Genomic DNA, 18,238 nt, shown 5'->3' with positions numbered 1-18,238 from the left:
GCGTCTGTAAACATTTATACACCAATTTCCTTCCATAGTTTTAGCCCCATACGGTCTCCGTTCACTGAGAGGTGTTGCAGCAGCGCCCTCTAGGGGACCAGTTTCGGTGCTGTGGGTTTGTGAGCATGCGTGGTGGTACGTGAAAAGTTTCTCCCCGAGTAACAGTTGTCAGGCACTTGTGTAAAAATGCTGACCTATCCTCACCACTAACAGACTTTAATATGTAATAAAATGTATATATTTATATTATTCTTGGTTAAATATAACGTTGTCGACACGGTTATGATTTTAAGACGAGTTCGTCTTCTCTAAAGACCCGATAATAATGCGCCGAAACGCTGCCTGGCAGACTAATCACGGGGAATAGTAACAAAATGATGGACGTTGGCTTCTGTGTCCTGTTCGGTGGCGGAAGATGGCTGACGGTGTGACCCATAACAGCGAGAAGATGCGACTCCAGCTCTCTGTCCTCTGTGAGTATGGACACCATCTCTGCCTGACGGAGCTGGAGGACCTGGAGAAATTTACCAGCAGCTCTGCGAGGAGAGGTTCGTACCAATGGCCGCTGATGGTGGTTTGTTTGCGGCACACAGGTGCTGTCGTCATCCACGTAAACTTAACAGGCGCTCCTCCTCAAACCCGCTGCTGAGAAAGATGTCTGCTTTAATAGATATTCACAAAAACAGCAAGCTTTAATAATAGTTGACTGTCATCAGTAGGAATGCAGTCATGCACCGTGTCACTTCATATTTAGTGTTTTTTTTCTGTTAAATCACCATGGATCGCCTTCTTCCTGCTATCAGGTGTTTCCCAGTATTTGTTGTCGCTTCGTTGTCTCATTAAGTTTTACTGTGTTTATATTCAACAAGCTCCTACTTACATAAATAACCCCTTTACCGCCTTTTAGATGTGGACAGATCGATCCAAATATCTAGTATCAATTCCAACACTAATATTGACATTGGATCGATACTTGCTACACCAGCATATTTCTTGCGTTCTTCGCACCCATCAGATAAAAACGAGACTTTCGAGAAACACATGTCCTTAAGTCAAATACAGCCAATCAGCAATGTAAATATGAAAGATGGGAAATGATAACATGAAAACACTCTACAGTGTTTGTCTCATCAGTCATGGTATATGATGACAGAGATGGACCAATTTACCCTTAAGTAGACCTGAATATACAGTGTATTGTCTGAATGTTGCGGCAGAAACTGAGACTCATCAGACGAGGCAGCGTTGTTCCAGTGTTCTGTGTTCCAGTTTTGGTGATACTGACAGGACTGCTGTTGTAGGTTCTTCTTCAAGTGATTATTTCAGTTACTGTTGCCTTCCCATCAGCTTGAAGCCCATTCTCCTTTGACCTCTGGAATCGGCAAGGTATTTTCTCCCAGAGATCTGCTGCTCACTGGATATTTCCTGTTCTTCAAACCAATCTCTGTAAACTTTAGAGATGGTTATGTGGAAAAATCTCAGATCTGTAGTTTCTGTAATACTCATACCTGTCTGACACCAACAACCATCCCATGCTGAAAATAACTTAATTCACCTTTTGTCCCCATTCTGATAGTCATTTGAACTTAATTAGGTTGTCTTAGTTACATCTACATGGCTAGATGAACTGAATGTGATTGCCTGATTAAATATTTGGATAAATGAGCAGTTGTACCTAATGAAGTGTGGATAAAGTAATGAGAGTTGTGGGACCTCTATAAAGAAAAAACTGGTGTTTGTTTTGTGTTTATTGCAGAAGGAGGTGGAAACAGAGCTGGACAGACTGGTAGGGCAGGAGGGGGCCATTCACACCAAAATGCTGGCACTACACAGGATGGGGTACACACAAAATCAGCTGCTGGTCTAAAGTATTTAAATGCTAATCTGTAATGTGTTGTACTGAGAAAAAAAATGCTTTCTCTCTTTGCTCTGCAGACCCAACCTCCAGCTGATTGGAGGAGATGCCAGCCAGCTGTCGGGCATGATCACTTTTACCTGCAGCCTGGCTGAAAACGTCAGCCGTAAAGTACGACAACTAGACCTGGCAAAGGTGAGCATGCATATATTTTAAAGCACCTCCATCAGACCCGCCCAAAATCAGCAGTTTTTTGTTTTGCTTTTTTTTTTTTTTGCTTTTTGGCACTATAACTTGCAAATTTAAAACCAGCAAATTTGTGCCTTTGAAGTACGTAAAACATAGTATTTTTTTTACCATACTTGTTACAGGTTTTGGAGACCTTGTAACTTTATAAGGACAGGAGATGGCTTCATGAAATTTACAACCATCTTTGAACGTCAGTAAAAGATGTTAGCATGTGAAAGGTCTCCTTTTAGGCCATCATTTTGATACCAGGCTCATTTTCTAGGCGTGACTCCTTCTGGGTCAAAACAGCTTTGATTTCTGAACATGTATCTCATTTGATTTCCCTCAGACGCGGCTATATAACGTCATCCAGCGTGCCGATGATATCCTCGACCTGAAATTCTGCACAGACGGGGTGCAGACAGCTCTGCGTAATGAAGATTACGAACAGGCTGCTGCTCACATCCATCGATACCTGTCTCTGGACCAGTCCGTTATCGAGCTGAGCAGGCAGGGAGAAGAAAGTATGGAGCCTCTTATTCTACATCAGCGTGCGATCTTAAACTGCAGGCTTAGGGTTAATTAAGCAAATGGAAAATGCAGTTACAGTTGATTTGAAAAATAAAGCTCCATATAGCAGTTAAAGTCGTTACATTAAGGTTTGGGTAAGTGCCACAAAGATACACTAACACTACCATTTCATCACGTCTGCACAGGCAGCGCTGTGGACGCCAGTCTGGTCCTACTGCAGGAAGCAGAGCAGAAACTAAAGGTCATTGTTGCAGAGAAGCTTGATGAAGCCGTAGCAGCAGTCGACCTGGCACAGGTGGAAAGGTTTTTCAAGATCTTCCCTCTTCTTGGCCTCCACCAGCAAGGCCTCGCTCGATTTGGCCAGTATCTCTGCAGTCAGGTCAGTAATGAAAACAAGTCCTTTATATTTGCTCCTTGTGATGTGGTGATGTGGATCCAGATTTGGCTTAATGGGGACATTACAATTCAGTGGTGATAGATAGCACATTGGTAGTCCATGAGAGAGTGTCCAAAGTATATGGAACAGCTGGTCAATGGGCCACTCTTCATCTGTCAGCCAGCCAAGAAGAGAAGTTATAACGTTCAAAGAGCTGAAGTGAAACCGAGAGTTAAAAACAGAGAAAAGTGTCACTGCAGCCGCTGTTTGTGCTTTTCATGCTGTATTTTTTAATCTTTGGTGTTTGTTTCTCGCTGTTCTCGTTCCCGATGATTTTCACTGCTGCTCCCTTCAGTGTTCCAGCCCGCTTTCCAACCAGTGGTTGAAAACGCCTGTCTGCAAGGCTCTCCATAAGCAAATACACAGACAGCGGTAGCACAAAATTAAGCATAACTCATCATAGGTGGTGACCCTAACTGTGGTCTTATGCTATTATGTGTTATTTATGCATCATAAATTTCTTTTCTATTTTTCCTAAAATGTTTTGCTTTTCTTCAAAGGATAGGTTTGGGGTTGGGTTCTTCACCAATGATCAGTTAAAGGTTGTCTGGTTTACTGATGAAGGTCACCTGCCAGCAAACCAGAATGGGTTCACCGGTGGGGATTTTACTTTGTTGTGAACACAGACAGCTGCAGAGACTACAGACGTACAGTCATTGTAATGTAACACATGTGTAGTTGGTGTTGTTGTAGTGTAGTCCACATGGATGCAGTTATTTAAAAAAAAACAGTACACAGATCACCATCAGGTGACGATATTTACGCCACTCAGACCCAAGTAGAACTCAGCGGACGCACAGATATGGAAACTAACTTAGCCTCCTGCATGCTGGCTTGCCGTGCCAGCCGTTGGTCGCTCTATGAAAGTGATTTTCAACCACAAAGGAAGGAAACAGTATAGTTTAAAAAGGCAAAAGCAGAATACTTACAAGCCAATGTTTTGGTATGGAGGATGAGTGACTTACATAAATGATGGTCTCATGCTTGGTCGGGGCACCTACTAGTCATATTTTCTTTTTGTCTCCTATTTATGCATTTCATCACACTTGTAATTTCAGTTTATCCTGATTTGAGTCATGTATTTTAGTCAGCTACAATATGTCATTTTGATTCACACACTCTCACACAGCTTGCCTCCAAAGCTGAGGAGAACCTGCTGCTAGCGACTGGAGCAGATCTGGGTGAGAAGAGAGCTCTGCTGATATTTGCAGACACGCTAACGCTGCTGCTGGAAGGTGAGAAAACACAGACTGTGCGTGTCTGCCTGAATTCCCCTTTGCATGCTCTCTCCACCCGTGTGCTGGTTTGCGTTCACAGGTATCGCTCGCGTTGTGGAGACCCATCAGCCAATAGTAGAGACGTACTACGGTCCAGGCCATTTGTACACGCTCATCACTCACCTGCAGCAGGAATGTGATCGCCAGGCCCAAAAAATAGTTGACAGGTTCATCCAGCAGAGAGGATACCACACCAAGGTGCGTGTGAGACGCCGGCGCTGCATCACATGGTTGCTTTCACTGCGTCCCTGACCCGGCTGTGACCTTGAATCTGCTCTTTAGTTTCAGGTCGTCCAAAGCAGCATGATGAAGAGTGTTCCAGGGGAGAGGATCGAGCCAAGGTGCGTGTGTTTGCCTGAGCGGGATGCTGCATTTCCTACATGTTTGAGGGTTTATATTTTTGTTTATACCTCCTCCTTCCACAAACAGGGAGCTGGATCCCGTCCTGGCAGAAGTCACTCTGATGAACGCGAGAGCGGAGCTCTACTTGCGCTTTCTACGTCGCCGCGTGATGGCCGACTTTGAAGTTGGGGACGCTCAGAGCATCACGCAGGGTAGCTTCATGTGTGATTTTCTTTTTCTTTTTCTTTTTTAAATTGAAATGTGATTGTAAAGAAGTGTGCAGTTGAAAATGTGTGTTTTCCCCTCCGTGTTTAAACACACAGAGCATCAGCAGAACGTGGAGAAGCTGCTGAAACACTGCCTGCTGAGCACAACGATGCAGGAGCTGATTGGTTATTACATTCCCATGGAAGAGTACTACATGAGAGAGTCTGTCAACAAGGTCAGCTGAGTGCAGTGTTATTTCTGTACTCAGTTCACTCAGTTCACTCATCGAAGACTGTTTATGTGTCCGCTGCACTGACACAAACGTGAAAAGGTTGTGTAACATTTCTGTGGATGTGCAGGGAGCTGTACATGTCGAGTCTGAGGTTAAAAAAAAAAAAGCTTAAATTCTGCAGGTCACCCTCATCTCTGCTTCAGGCTACATTAGCTGCTGATAGTATAATGCACTCAGATGACAGACCAAACTGTGGTGGTCATGTTGCATCATGGGTAATTACACATCTGTTTTAGAAAGGGAAAGAGAATATGAGGGATAAAAAAAAAGGCAGCTGGCTGGTTTTACGTGCAAATTCATCAGCATTTTCTTACTTGAATTTATCTGTGATTTCACTGCAAACATTAAAAATTGCTTAGATTACCTCAGAGCAAATGATTCCCAAAGTGTGGCCTGCAGCCCCCTGGTGGGCTGTGAAGGTATTGCCAAAGGTTAATTGGCAATAAATACAGACTGTGTCAAAAAGATTTATCCAATTTCAAAAGGTTGTATTTTTTGTATTTCATTTGAAATTTAAACATTTTATTTTAAAATTTAACACCATCTGCTTCTTGGGGTTTGTGTTTTTGTTGGGGGTTTTAAAGCTATCGTCACTCCTGAGCAAATGCTTTGCTTCTCTCATGAAAAAGGTTTACAGCTTTCCCTAGTGGAACAGTTCAGAGCATACATATTTCCTTCATCAGGGTTTCTTAACCTTTTCCCTGCACTTTACAATGCCCAAAAACTTCACACATCAACTGTTTCTCATTTATGATTAGTGATGAAAAAAAGGTTCGGCGGTGCTCATGTAATACAAAAAGACAGGTCCGCCGGATAGATCAGCAATTTCCTGTTTGTTTACTTTTCCTGAAACAGATATGTGCATTAATTTAACGTAGTTTTACTCCACATTCATCCCCTGGTTGTCCACCCTGGCCATGCAGAAGCTCTGTGCCTTACATAGAAAAATGAGGACATTTCAGCATATGCTAATTATAAATAGACAGACTGATTCTCATTCAGTCGTGTCCTGAATGTGACAGTAATTTTACATGTGTTTGATGACTCGCAGGTCTGGCAATGAAATGGCTATAGTGACATTTTTAAAAATCAAATGTAATATTTGTAGACAAGATCTGAATGTACTCCAAACATGCATCCAAAAACGTAACTCTTTAACACCCGAGTATCAAACAGGATGCCTGACTTATAAATCAAATATTTCTCATGTTTCTGAAACAGTTTAAAGTTTCTCTCTAGCCCAAACTTGTAGAAGAGCAACGGTAATGACAGCAGTACCTTGTGAATGCTTGTGCTACTGTATAATAAAGTCAAGTTGCTCATGTCAAGCTCATTTTACATCAGAGGCAACATACACTTCAATCTTAGATGGGGGCGGACAAGTAAAAATACCCTTTCTGTCACTATAAAAATGTGTTAACTAACTAACTTAACTCTTTTACAAAAAAGAGTAACTTTGTATCATTTTATTGTATGTGTGTTACCTTATTACTGTAGTATAAAGTAACTTCACGTTTTTCAAAGCCCCTGATTTATTCCTTACCATGTTATTAACTCCTCTCCTCCCCCAGGCTGTTGCTATGGACACATACGAAAAGGGACAGCTGACCAGCAGCATGGTGGACGACTGTTTCTACATTGTGAAAAAGTGCATCAGCAGAGCTTTATCGAGTTCCAGCATCGACTGCCTCTGTGCAATGATCAACCACGCCAACTCCGTGCTGGAGTCTGACTTCAGGTCGCTCGCTCATTTTCTACCTCTTTAAAATCCTGGTTTTGTTTGGTTTTACACATTTATTACATTGACACGTACCCCTTTCCTGCCTCAATGCCTCTTCTCACCCGTCAGGGAGGTGTTGTATAACAAGCTGCGGCAGGGCTTCCCGGCTACAACACTGCAGGACATCCAGCGTGGTGTCAGCAGCGCGGTCAGTCTGATGCAGAGCAGCTTACAGCAGGGCAAGTTCAACACGCTGGGCATCGAGAGTACCGAAGACGCCAAGGCTGCGTTCCTGGTGAGACCAGGAATACTTGCCTCACTCGTAGAGCAGTTCCTTATAAATCTTTGTCAGACTGTAAGATAAATGAATCACTCACATCTGCTGTATAAGCCTTTTAAAAAAGAGCTCAGCAGTAATTTAAAGGAGGAATCGAATGAATGAGCTAAGTGAGTAGTGCTTTAATTTTTAAAATGGCTCTTTGTTAAAACAAGAGCGACTTCAAAAACCTTTTTAATATCATTATAAATTGAAATTAAGAAACACTTAAAGGCTTATAACTACCAGCTGAGGCAGGAGATGTCAAAATACCTCATCTCCAGCAGATTATAGTTTTTAAAGCAGGACTGAGTCACGTTGGCTGTAAGAATCATTCGCCCTCGTCCCCCACTCAGGTGACCCTGAATAACGTCGAGGTGTGCAGTGAGAACATCACAACTTTAAAGAGGAACCTGGAGGTGGGTTTGTGCCACAGCTCTTCCTTCCTCCTGTTCATTGTATTATTTATATTTTTCTCCCCAGAAATAAAAAAAAATTTAAATTTTCTTTCCGGTCAGAACGACTGCTCCAAGTTGTTCAGTCAGGGGGTCGGCTCTGGAGAGCAAGCCAAGATTGAGAGCTGTTTGTCCGACCTTGTCAGCACGTCCACAAAGTTCAAAGATCTATTACAGGTTGGACGTGCACGCAGACACACACACACACACACACACACACCACATGCTTGTCTGCACAGACTTGTATATTTTCTTAATTGGAGTGGGAGCCTCAGGATGGAGAACTGTTGTTAGACCAGAGAGCACCGTGGAGGGAGAGCTCTTATTTATTTAACAAGTCACAGGAGATCTAGAAGCGCAGCTTTAATGAGATCTTTTAATAAAGCCCTGTTTTCGAGGAGGTGCGTGTCGTTGTTGTGTAACCCCGGGGATACTCCGGGCGTGGCTGCCTGACATCCGGCTCCAATGAAGCAGATCGCACCTGCTCCACACGGTGCTTATGATTCCAGAAAATGCATCCCAGAAACAAGTTTTTGCTTCGTGTTGGCGCTGGAGAAGCCAAAGACTGGAACAGTGTAGAGCACCCAGTCAGTTACTAAAATAACAGACCTCGTGCTCCCGGGGTATCCCAGTATCCCGTGAAAACATGACAAACCCACAACCTGTGTGCTTCCAGAATAAAGAGAAATGGAAAGAACTAAGAATTTATTTATTTTTTAAGGTCAGGTATTTGTCTTTGGTTTTCTTTCACAGGAGGGTCTGACGGAGCTAAACACAACAGCCATAAAGCCTCAGGTCAAACCCTGGATCAGCAGCTTCCTGTCCATCTCACATAACATAGAGGAGGTAACGCTTTCACCTTTCTGCACACGAATAAATCAGAGGTTACAGAACGTCTTGCTGCAACTGTCTGCATCCCTCACAGGAGGAGTTTAATGACTATGAAGCTAATGACCCCTGGGTGCAGCAGCTCATCGTCAACTTGGAGCAGCTGATGACCGAGTTTAAGGTGTCTTTTAAGATTTGACTTTGTGTTTACCGGCTAAAGATACTCTTCCTCACTGTTTAGTAAACTTCTCTTCCCGTCTTCCGATCTGAACTCCCCGCCAGATGGCACTCTCCCCGGTCATCTACGACACGCTGACCAGCCTGATGACCAGTCTGATAGCTATTGAAATGGAGAAGACAGTCCTCAAATGCTCGTTCAGCAGGGTGAGGCGCTTAGCTTGGCCACTGGGTGGCAGCGAGCTGCTTGTGCGTCACGTCACTGACACTCCCTTAAAGAAAGGCCTCCAATAATTTATTAATGAGTTCAGAAAGGCCTGTAGCAGAGAGTGATTCCTTCTGGCACGGCAGCTTCTTCCTATTTTTGTGCAGCATGTTTTTACATAACCTCTAAATAAATTATGACACAATGTAGAACATATAGTCCTAAAAAAGAAAGTTGCCGTGTACGTAAAATGCACCCAGACATTATTTTTTACTTTTCTGTTGTAGCTCGGGGGGCTCCAGTTCGATAAAGAGCTCCGGTCTCTCGTGGCGTACCTCACAACTGTGACAACCTGGACCATCAGAGACAAGTTCGCTCGCCTCACACAGATGGCCACCATTCTCAACCTTGAGCGGGTAATTTAGACTGTTTTAGAAACACACACACCATTTATGGGGGCTTAGCACCAGTGATGGATTGTAACTAGCAATGTTTTTGCCATTGGGAAATATCTATGTGACAGCTTTAGCTGCTATCCATCCATTCTCTTCCGCTTATCCAATTTAGGGTCGCAGGGGGGCTAGAGCCTATCCCAGCTGTCATAGGGTGAGAGGCGGGGTACACCTTTAGCAGGACACCTTTAGCTACGAGTTGCTTTCATTAACCTGGCTTTAGCCTACCTCATACAGCAATGAAATGTGGCCTGCTGGCTTAAATGCAGGAGTTTTTTCCCCTGTATAAGTCAATTTTTGGTATTCCTTTCCCCAAAGAAGTCCCCAGTCAGTATCACGTTGTCAACTGGGATTTCTTTTATTCTTTTTGTCTCATAGCATGTTTAGAAATGACAAGAAATATGGGCTCATGTGGTTTCCACAGAGTGTGGACCACTCGTGCTTTCTGTCATACTGTTGTGAGCTGGAAAAAACACTCTAAAAGTACCAAAAATAACCAACTAAAGTTACTATTACTTTACCGATTTCTTCTGCAGGTAACTGAGATCTTGGATTACTGGGGCACTAATTCTGGTCCCCTGACGTGGCGACTGACGCCGGCAGAGGTGCGTCAGGTCCTGGCGCTCCGCATCGACTTCCGAAGCGAGGACATCAAAAGGCTGCGGCTGTAACCCTTGGAACTGGTGTGCGGGTGCCTTCGATTGCTGTGAGAGTTTTCACTGCAGAACTCTGTTTGCATTTCTGTGGAGTACGGACAAGCTGAGGATTTCTTTTTATCTGAATTCGGGGGGGTTCAGACCTTCTGCTCTTCACCCCTGACTGATGACAGTCTATATCATTATAGCCGGGCTTTTATGGGGCAGGGATTTTGACGAATTTGATAGGAATTAACTGTAAAATATGAGAACATTCTGTTAAATGTTAAATTAAAAGCGTGACTGTGTAATTATATCTCAGTGGGAGTTTAACCTGTAACTGGCTCTGAGAAACGAGGACACACTGGGACTGAAGAGCGGCGCTCTGCGGCTCTCGGTGAAACAGAGCAGTAATGAACATCGTACCCATTAAACTGACAGAAGCAGGTCAGACAGCTGATCCAGCCTAGTCATTCAATATATGAATAGCTCCTTGTCTGCAGCGATGGAACACTTTTAACCTAATAAATCGAGAGCTGCTGTGCGACGCCTCTGATCCCCCGCCATCCGCCACATTTCACCGAGTGCTGCTCCGCTGCTGCGCACGACCTGCTCCCAATCTTTTATACATATTTCTGACACTAAATACAAAGCTGTGCTCACCAGGCGATGAAGCATTAAAAGTGGTCCACTTTCATAATGTTCAGCCTAATTTCCCGGTCTAACCTTAGTTCTCGGCACAGGTTAAAGCAGGTCAGCGTTTGTTTAAAGTTTTGTTTTTTCCTGAGCAGCGTTGCAACCGTGACGGTCTCGTTTTTTGTTTTCCTTTCAGTCCTGTGTAATCAGACTCAGACAAACACAGGGATAGTTAGGAAAAGTGTGGCTTTAATGTAAACACAACATTCGATTGGCTCAGCACAAACATTCCACATGAGAGCAACCAATAAACTACTGAATAGGATGAGGGGTGCAGCACAAAAACATTCACAGTAAAAAAAAAAGAAAAAAAAATCTGGTATAATCATAATATATATATACAGTACGGTGCTTTTTTTAAGGTGAAAATGGAGATATGAGGGTTGATATGTGATGGCTAGAGAGTATACGGGGGTGGGAAGATAAATTTCTGGGTGCATGGGTGAAAATGGAGAGCTGTTTTTTTGGGGGGGTTTTTTTGTATTTTTCCTTCTCTGTGAAAAGAGAAACATGACAGAAGAAAGAGGAGAGAAGGAGAGGGGAGTGGTGGGATAATGGTTCCCTCCTCACTGATCAGGGGAGGGGAGGTGAGGAGGAGGAGGGAGTGAGGGAAGAAAAACTTGACTCCCCAGACAGAGGCTGCCTCAAATGAAATTGTTCTCCTCGTGCAGTCTTCTATTTCTACACAGATTCACATCGAAGGGTCACGCACCACACGGAGAACAAGATGTCATCGGAGGGCTGATTTCTACCCTCTGAACCGAAGGCGGGAATCGGTGCACCCCAGTTATTTTGTGACAGGAAATAAATAAGGTGGCATGGGATTTCAGGAGGTAGGAGGAGGCATGTAGGGCGTGAGGCTTAAATAAATAAATCATTCACTGATAATAAAATGTTATATCTGTTGGTTAAATAATAGAGTCGATATAATGAGCTATGATTTCTGATCCTATTCCCCTAACTGTCGTTCTCAGATGGTTGGCACCGATATTTTTTCAAGAGATATCATTGGCTGTTAGGTATTTCCTCAGGCTACAGGAGGCCAGTGCTGATGGGCAGCCACTCTGAACAGAGGGATCCTCTCTTCTAATCGTGATTAAAGTAAAAGAGAAAACCGAGAGTGGAACAGACCTGGGGGGCTACTCCGTCATGTGCACGTCTGAAGGAAAGTTTAAATAAGCCTCCTTCTTTTCCATCCATAGCCCTCAGCCACAAGTACAGCACCTCCCTGACATCCCCGTCGTCATCTCCACACACAACAGCAGCTCTTCAAACGGCGCACCAGAGGCTGTATTCAGTAAAGAGGCGTGCCTTGAGACTTGCACTTAAAAACAAAAATGCCCACAAATTCTGGGGACAATATTCCACGTTGTGCTTAACCCCAAAAAAAAAAAAAAAAAGCACGCTCCTCGCATTACGTTTCAAGCTCCGGCTGAATAAACCCCTGGTGCCGCCGCTTCTGACCCTCCCGGTTGTTGACACGGTCATAGACGAAACAGCAAACATTCAGCTCAAAAACACATTTTGAAAAAAAAAGAGAGACAAAAACGGTTTTTTTTATACTGAAATCAAAATAAGAGGAAGAGGAACAAATCATGGCAATAATCCAGTGTGGTGTCTGACGGCAGCTCTTTGGGTCCGTTTGGACGTGTAGAATTACATATTTATGTGTTTAAGTATCATCAAAATTATCATTATTAACACCTCATACACTCCATGACAACCTCTGTGCTTGGCCAGGCCTCAGTATAAGCCACACCCTCTAAGGTTGTTTGCAATAATGATGTCGGTGACGGCATCAAACACTACCTGGATGTTTCCCGTGTCTGTGGCACAGGTCAGGTGACAGTAGATCTCCTTGTTTGGAGAGCGGTTCTTACTCTCAAACTGAACCTGAATATATGCAGTAGCGTCTTCGTAAGTGTTAGCACCTGGAGAGAAAACAGCAGAGGGCGATTAAAGCGCGTCGCTTTGCTCGGGAAGCCGCTCCGACTGAGGGCGCGGGACTCACCTGTGTATTCTGGAAAACAGATCGTCAGCGGGGACTTCTTTATCTTCTCAGCGAACAGATCCTTCTTGTTGAGGAAGAGGATGATGGAGGTGTCGATGAAGAACTTGTTGTTGCAGATGGAATCGAAGAGCATGAGTGATTCGTGCATGCGGTTCTGCGGAAAGAACAAGTAAAACAATGAGGGGAGTCTAATAAAACACAGGCCCAAAAGACACAGGCCCGGTCTGAGCCCAGAAAAACCCTGATAAACTAAATCACAGTCCCAGCTTTAATGATTGTTTAATTGCTTCTGTTATGAAACAGAACAAACACACATTTTACAGGATTATTATTATTCCTGTTAACTCAGCACTTGGCAAATATGCATGTGTGGGGGTTTTCCGTCACAGAGGCCTTTTAGAGCGGTTTTAGCCAAACACAAAGAGAAATCACCAGCCTTGTCACATTTTTTAACCACTTTTGCTCATCTTAGTCTGATTTTTTCTTTTTTTGCACTTGAAACGGTTGGAAGTCACAGGGAAAGGCATAGAGTTCTGTCAAGTATGGTAACAAAAGTATTAAGCCAGGGGGGAAAAAACTGTGTCAAATTTATATTGAAGAAGAAACGATAAATAAATGAATAAGAAGTGTTTTTTTCTTAAAATTTAAAGTCTGAGAATGGAATGAGGTGGTGTGTGGACTGTACATCCTGCCTCTGAGACAAATTGAGATTGCATAAATACATATTTTTATACAAACACGTGGCAAAAAAAACTTGCCATGAAATCTTCAAGTTAATTGGACGACTTCTAAGTTTTATTGGATTAGCGTCAGTGGAGGGATTCAGGCACACTTACAGTTGTTTCATCTTCATGGAGCACCTGGTCGTACCCACTCAGAGCGACGCAGAAGATGATGGCCGTCACGTCTTCAAAGCAGTGGATCCATTTCTTCCTCTCTGACCTCTGACCTCCCACGTCAAAAAGCCTGGAAAAGGGCGGGGGGTGTCAATACAGAGCGGGAGCAGAAAATCTTTGAACTTCGAGCAGGAGCGGCTTCCTACCTGAAGTGGAGGTTTTTGAAGGTGAAGTGGGTTTCGACGATACCAGTGGTCTTCACACGGGTTCTCAGGATGTCCTGCTCTGTGGGCTGGTAGTCTGCCGCACCAATTCGGTCTAAACTGTCCAGATAGCTGATGAAGGAAGACAGGAAAAGCAGTGGATAAAAATGGTGGATTTTTTGTTTGTTTTTTTTTTCCTTTTGTAGTCTTTTTGCTCGACTCACTATTTAGCCGAATCATTAAGCTGGTATTCTCGAGCACGGTTGAAGCACTCCTGAGTCCCGGCGTCAGCCCATAAACGCTTCATAGCACTGAGGAGCTCTGCAGAGTACGGCTCTGTGTCCTCCATACGACTGACCACATCACAAACCAGCTTAGCATCGGCCTGCACGAGCACATTTCATTAGATCAGGGAAGAGCAACTAAATTATATCAGTATATTTATTATTCATCATCTGTCAAAGCTGTATATATGGGGCTTTTTAAATATGATAAATCAAAATACACATCTGTTCCTCTAAATGGATGCTACAAAGAAGTTGAAAAGTACACTAGATAAAACTGCTGCATCCAGTCCTTAAATCAAAACCCAAAGATGCTGTGAACTACATGAGACCAAAATTCGAGGTTATTTTGTTAAAATTGCAGCTTCTGAAGGGTGAAGGTAAGACTAACTTTTCGATCCTTGTCTCCAAACTCAATGCCCAGTGAGTCCATGGCTCGAAGGATGGCTGCCAAGCTCTGGATGGTGTTGCTGTAGACCACAGGCTTGTACTGCTTCACATCATCCCCAGAAAAGCCATCTTCATGGATAATCCTGCACAAGTACAGAGATATTAAAGAGGGAAAAGTCAGACTAGTCCGTATGCTATTGCACAGCTAAATAACTGCCTTTTCACAATAAAGGTTCTGCCTCTGTGTGTGCGCACGTGTGTGAGGTGGTTACTGTCTTATCATGCTCTCTCCCGTGTTCCTACCATCTCTGCCTTAAATCCATTTTTAAGTGTGTGTGTATAGTGTGTATAATGAGGCAGAAATTGATCACACACTCTGTCTGTGATCTGTAATTGGGCAGTAATGCGATATTTATAATTTATGATGGGAAATGGGGTGGAATCAGTCAGAGCACCAATCAATCACACAGTTAAACTCCTCCATAATCCGGGTAGCATTAAATCATCCATCAGGACATCCTCACCCCCTGGCTTGATCGATAAAATGTCAGGTGCATCCTCCTGAAAACTGACCCGCAATCTACTCCTTAAAGCGGGCACCCCGTTCCCTCACTTGTCATCAGCAATTGATATTTGATTTGGGGGGTGGGGTAGTAAATATGGGATGACGGTTTTAATATATTCATCTCATTAGTGCACATTACGAAAAGATGTTTCACGGCAGGGAGATCAGCCTCACGCCCTGAATCTCCACCACCATCATAAAAATTAACAGTCGTGTGAAATAAAACATTAACCCAGAGGGAAACAGGAGCAGAGGTGCCATCTAAAGCTGATAGGAATTATACCCGTCGATTAATCGCTCATGCAGTGAGTATTTCCAAAGTGAAAATACTCAAAATACAATTACGGATAAAAGAAAAGCACCATTCAATCATCAGAATAAGTTCCTGACAATTAACTAATTGGTGAAGCTCTAAGGTAACTGTGACTATTGATCAATCCTACAAAGATGTGTGTGTGCACAAAATGCTTATAGTGACAAAAAACCTGCATAATAATAACTATTCTGACTGAACGAGATACAGGGAAGTGGATAGTTGTTATAAAATTATAAAATTATTAAAAATTATTAAGAATTCAAAGCACTAGTTTAAGGTATATGCTACTAATAAAGACCAATCACAGAGTGTGACAGTGGAAATGTATATAAATAGACATGCCTGACATTTCTGCAGCTGCAACTGACTGCCGTGGCAAGTGCTACATCAATCTATCGATGAAGCTGCTCCTTGTTTAATTCACTCAGTCCATGTGGAAAATCTACTCTGGTGTGTATGTCTGTGCTGCACTTTTCTGGCTCTACTAAGGCTTTTCAAACATTTCCTGTTGCCTCTCTTTTACAAACTGGCTAGAGTGAAATTGCAACACTGCCTAAATACCAACCTGCAAGATGATGTGTTGGCAAATCAAAATAAGGGCATGCAACCTGAACTCTCCAATACCTAAACTTTATTACTCATGATGTGTGTGTGTGTGTGTGTGTGTGTGTGTGTGTGTGTGTGTGTGTGTGTGTGTGTGTGTGTGTGTGTGTGTGGTAAAAACCCATCCATCTGCTGCTTGCTTGGGCTGAAGGAAGCTCTGAAAGTGTTTGTAAACACTATCTGGCCCAGTGTGTGGAGTTCAGGGAAGAGTGGTGAGTTATGGGCAATCAGAGACCGCAAGGAGGGTAATGAGGTGAAGGGAAGAGGCATAGAGGGAGGGCGCAGTCGGTGCAGTTGCAGGAAGGAGACAGAGATGTTTCACAGGACAGAATAAGCAGAACAGCGTGGCTTTTTCATGCTAAAATATCGAGAAACTTAACTAAGAGGGTTAGAGGAGATGACAACTGTGATTTAAAACATCAAAGAGTGATTTAGCTCAGACAGGGGGAGGTTTAGATGCTGTTTTAGAAGCCATATTTCTGCGTAAATCGGCTTTATGGGCAAAGTACTCCCGGCGATATCGGGCACTTAAAGCCATTAAGATTAAAAGCAGAGGTATTCACTAATGGACCTGTAGTCCTCACTGTAATTCACACACACACGCTCGCGCGCGCACGCACACACTCGCATACGGAGAAACAACACCCACACCTCCCCAGTCGCACACTCCCTGTAGTCAAGCCAAAGCCTCGTTAACTACATTTCAGCACCCCGGCGGTGAACAGCACCCTGGGACGCACCGGTGTGGCCTCCGCAGCCTCACTGTCGGTCTACAGGAGGTGCTCGAGTCACCGGCACTCCTCCTGGGCTATACGGCCTCTCGAAACATGGCGGCTCAACCTGCCTTAGCCCATATAGGGGAGGCAGGCGCAATCTCGGGCCTTTCACTCTCGATGTGTGTAAGAGGGTCGAAATAAGGCCCCGAAAAAATTAAAATTAACGGACACTTACTTCATCTGCTTGACGATGGTGCTTTTGCCGGACTCTCCGCCGCCTGTAAAGAGGGGAGGAGGGCAAGAGTGAGAGCCGGCAAAGAAATCAGTACCACGGAGAGCACCTCCGCCCCATGCAGTCCCACCAAAAGAGGTAGACCGAGCCGAGGAGACGAAGCCCCGCGGCCGGGGCGGCTCTGATCTTACCGAGCAGGAGGAGTTTGACGTCCTTTGCGGCCACCAGCCCGTCCTCTTTCAGGTTTTTCTCGATGGCCTTGCTCCGGTCCAGAGCGGCGCGCTCCTCGGCGCTCAGCGTACATCCCATGTTTCCAGGCGAATGAGCAATCCCGTCGTCTCCCCGGTCCGCCCTGTCCCTCGCCGACTCTCTGTCACTGCGTTGTCTCGCTCGCGCTCTCCTCCCGCGCGGTCTGCTACAGCATTAGGCCCGGATTGAGGGCGAAACGGAGCCGGGATCCCGAAAAGGTCTTTTCTCCGTGACTGTGAGTCTCTGGCTCCGTCCCCTCTATCAGAGGGGGTTGAGAAGGGGGGTGGGAGGTGGGGTCGTTGTGCTCGAGCCTGCGGGGTTGGGGTTGTTGTTAGGTGGGGAGGGGGGGTCTCGAGCGCGCGCTCTCTCTCTCTTTTTCTCTCGCTCTACAGGGCGGCGCTGATGGTGATGATGGTAGCGAGCGCGAGCGATTTCATCGTATCTTTTTTTCACGAAAGCAGGCAGGAGGGGCGCTAGAGGATGAGGGAGGGGAGGAGGAGGAGGGAAAGCTGCGCGAGACTCACCTAACGCGGACAATCTGGCTGACGTCAGAGCAGCCGAGCTCTAATCACGTCCGATGAAAGATTATTCAAACGAAAAAGCCGTTTAAATGGCAAACGTCGCCCCCGTGTCTCGTGGCATCAGTGGAAATCGTGCAGTGGTGGGAACGTTAAAACGCCCCAACGCGGTCACCGTCTATTCCCTGGGACAAGCATGACGTGCGATTATGTCAACAGCATAAATAGGCCTGACCTTGTGATCCCGGCGAGCGAGTTTACTGTGTAAAAGTACTACAGTGATTTTTAAATAACGTTGTTTTAGGAGTTAAATACAAATTCCGTGTATCCTATGCACAGGTATGCTATATAACGTCTGCCGTTGGGTAACTGTAACGGTGTAAAGCAGCACAATCGCAGTCACACATACAACCACTAGCATAAACAACTGTTTACGAATGCAAATATAACACTTTAATTTTTTTAAATCTTACATTTAAGATCTTAAGTTCATTAAAAGCTGCATGAGGAAAAATGTGAAGAACAAAAATTCCCAAATTAATGTGGTGAAAGGTACAAAAAAACCCTCTCAGAAACAGGGAAGTGGGCAAAAGTTTACATCCACTCATCATAGATACAAATGTCACTGTAATATGGGGCTTTTAATTATTGTTTTTGTAACTG

At 44.3% G+C, this 18,238-nt stretch overlaps 2 protein-coding genes across 2 annotated transcripts; one reads left to right on the top strand and one right to left on the bottom strand.

Annotated features, from left to right (window-relative positions):
• The first annotated feature begins 125 nt into the window (after nt 1-125).
• cog4 (component of oligomeric golgi complex 4) lies at nt 126-12,135 on the top strand. The gene is given in 22 exon segments (XM_085161271.1): nt 126-135; nt 442-489; nt 492-518; nt 521-552; nt 1,760-1,839; nt 1,936-2,050; nt 2,433-2,607; nt 2,800-2,993; nt 4,180-4,285; nt 4,368-4,525; nt 4,610-4,668; nt 4,757-4,881; nt 4,993-5,111; nt 6,740-6,906; nt 7,018-7,183; nt 7,561-7,623; nt 7,723-7,836; nt 8,413-8,505; nt 8,585-8,668; nt 8,770-8,871; nt 9,157-9,285; nt 9,858-12,135. Coding segments are annotated over 22 exon segments (2,301 nt in total). The 3' UTR covers nt 9,993-12,135.
• On the bottom strand, nt 11,070-17,495 carry gnao1b (guanine nucleotide binding protein (G protein), alpha activating activity polypeptide O, b). Its single transcript, XM_085163355.1, has 8 exons — nt 17,000-17,495; nt 16,812-16,854; nt 14,378-14,519; nt 13,927-14,087; nt 13,706-13,834; nt 13,500-13,629; nt 12,664-12,817; nt 11,070-12,583 (listed from the first exon to the last, which is right to left on the bottom strand). The coding sequence occupies exons 1-8, from the start codon at nt 17,115-17,117 to the stop codon at nt 12,396-12,398; spliced, it is 1,065 nt and encodes a 354-aa protein (XP_085019481.1). The 5' UTR covers nt 17,118-17,495; the 3' UTR covers nt 11,070-12,395.
• Nucleotides 17,496-18,238: the final 743 nt, after the last annotated feature.

This window comes from Neolamprologus multifasciatus, chromosome 1, assembly GCF_963576455.1.
Source record: "Neolamprologus multifasciatus chromosome 1, fNeoMul1.2, whole genome shotgun sequence".
NCBI classification, from domain to species: Eukaryota; Metazoa; Chordata; class Actinopteri; order Cichliformes; family Cichlidae; genus Neolamprologus; species Neolamprologus multifasciatus.
This window is presented reverse-complemented; position numbering and strand designations above follow the sequence as displayed.

Bases quoted from the DNA above. Each gene is read 5' to 3' on its own strand.
- gnao1b (XM_085163355.1), bottom strand. From the start codon at position 17,117: ATGGGATGTACGCTGAGCGCCGAGGAGCGCGCCGCTCTGGACCGGAGC. The intron at 16,855-16,999 runs GTAAGATCAGAG...CCCTCTTTACAG, and splicing joins CGTCAAACTCCTCCTGCTCG to GCGGCGGAGAGTCCGGCAAA. The intron at 12,818-13,499 runs GTAAGTGTGCCT...TTCTTTCCGCAG, and splicing joins TCCATGAAGATGAAACAACT to AACCGCATGCACGAATCACT.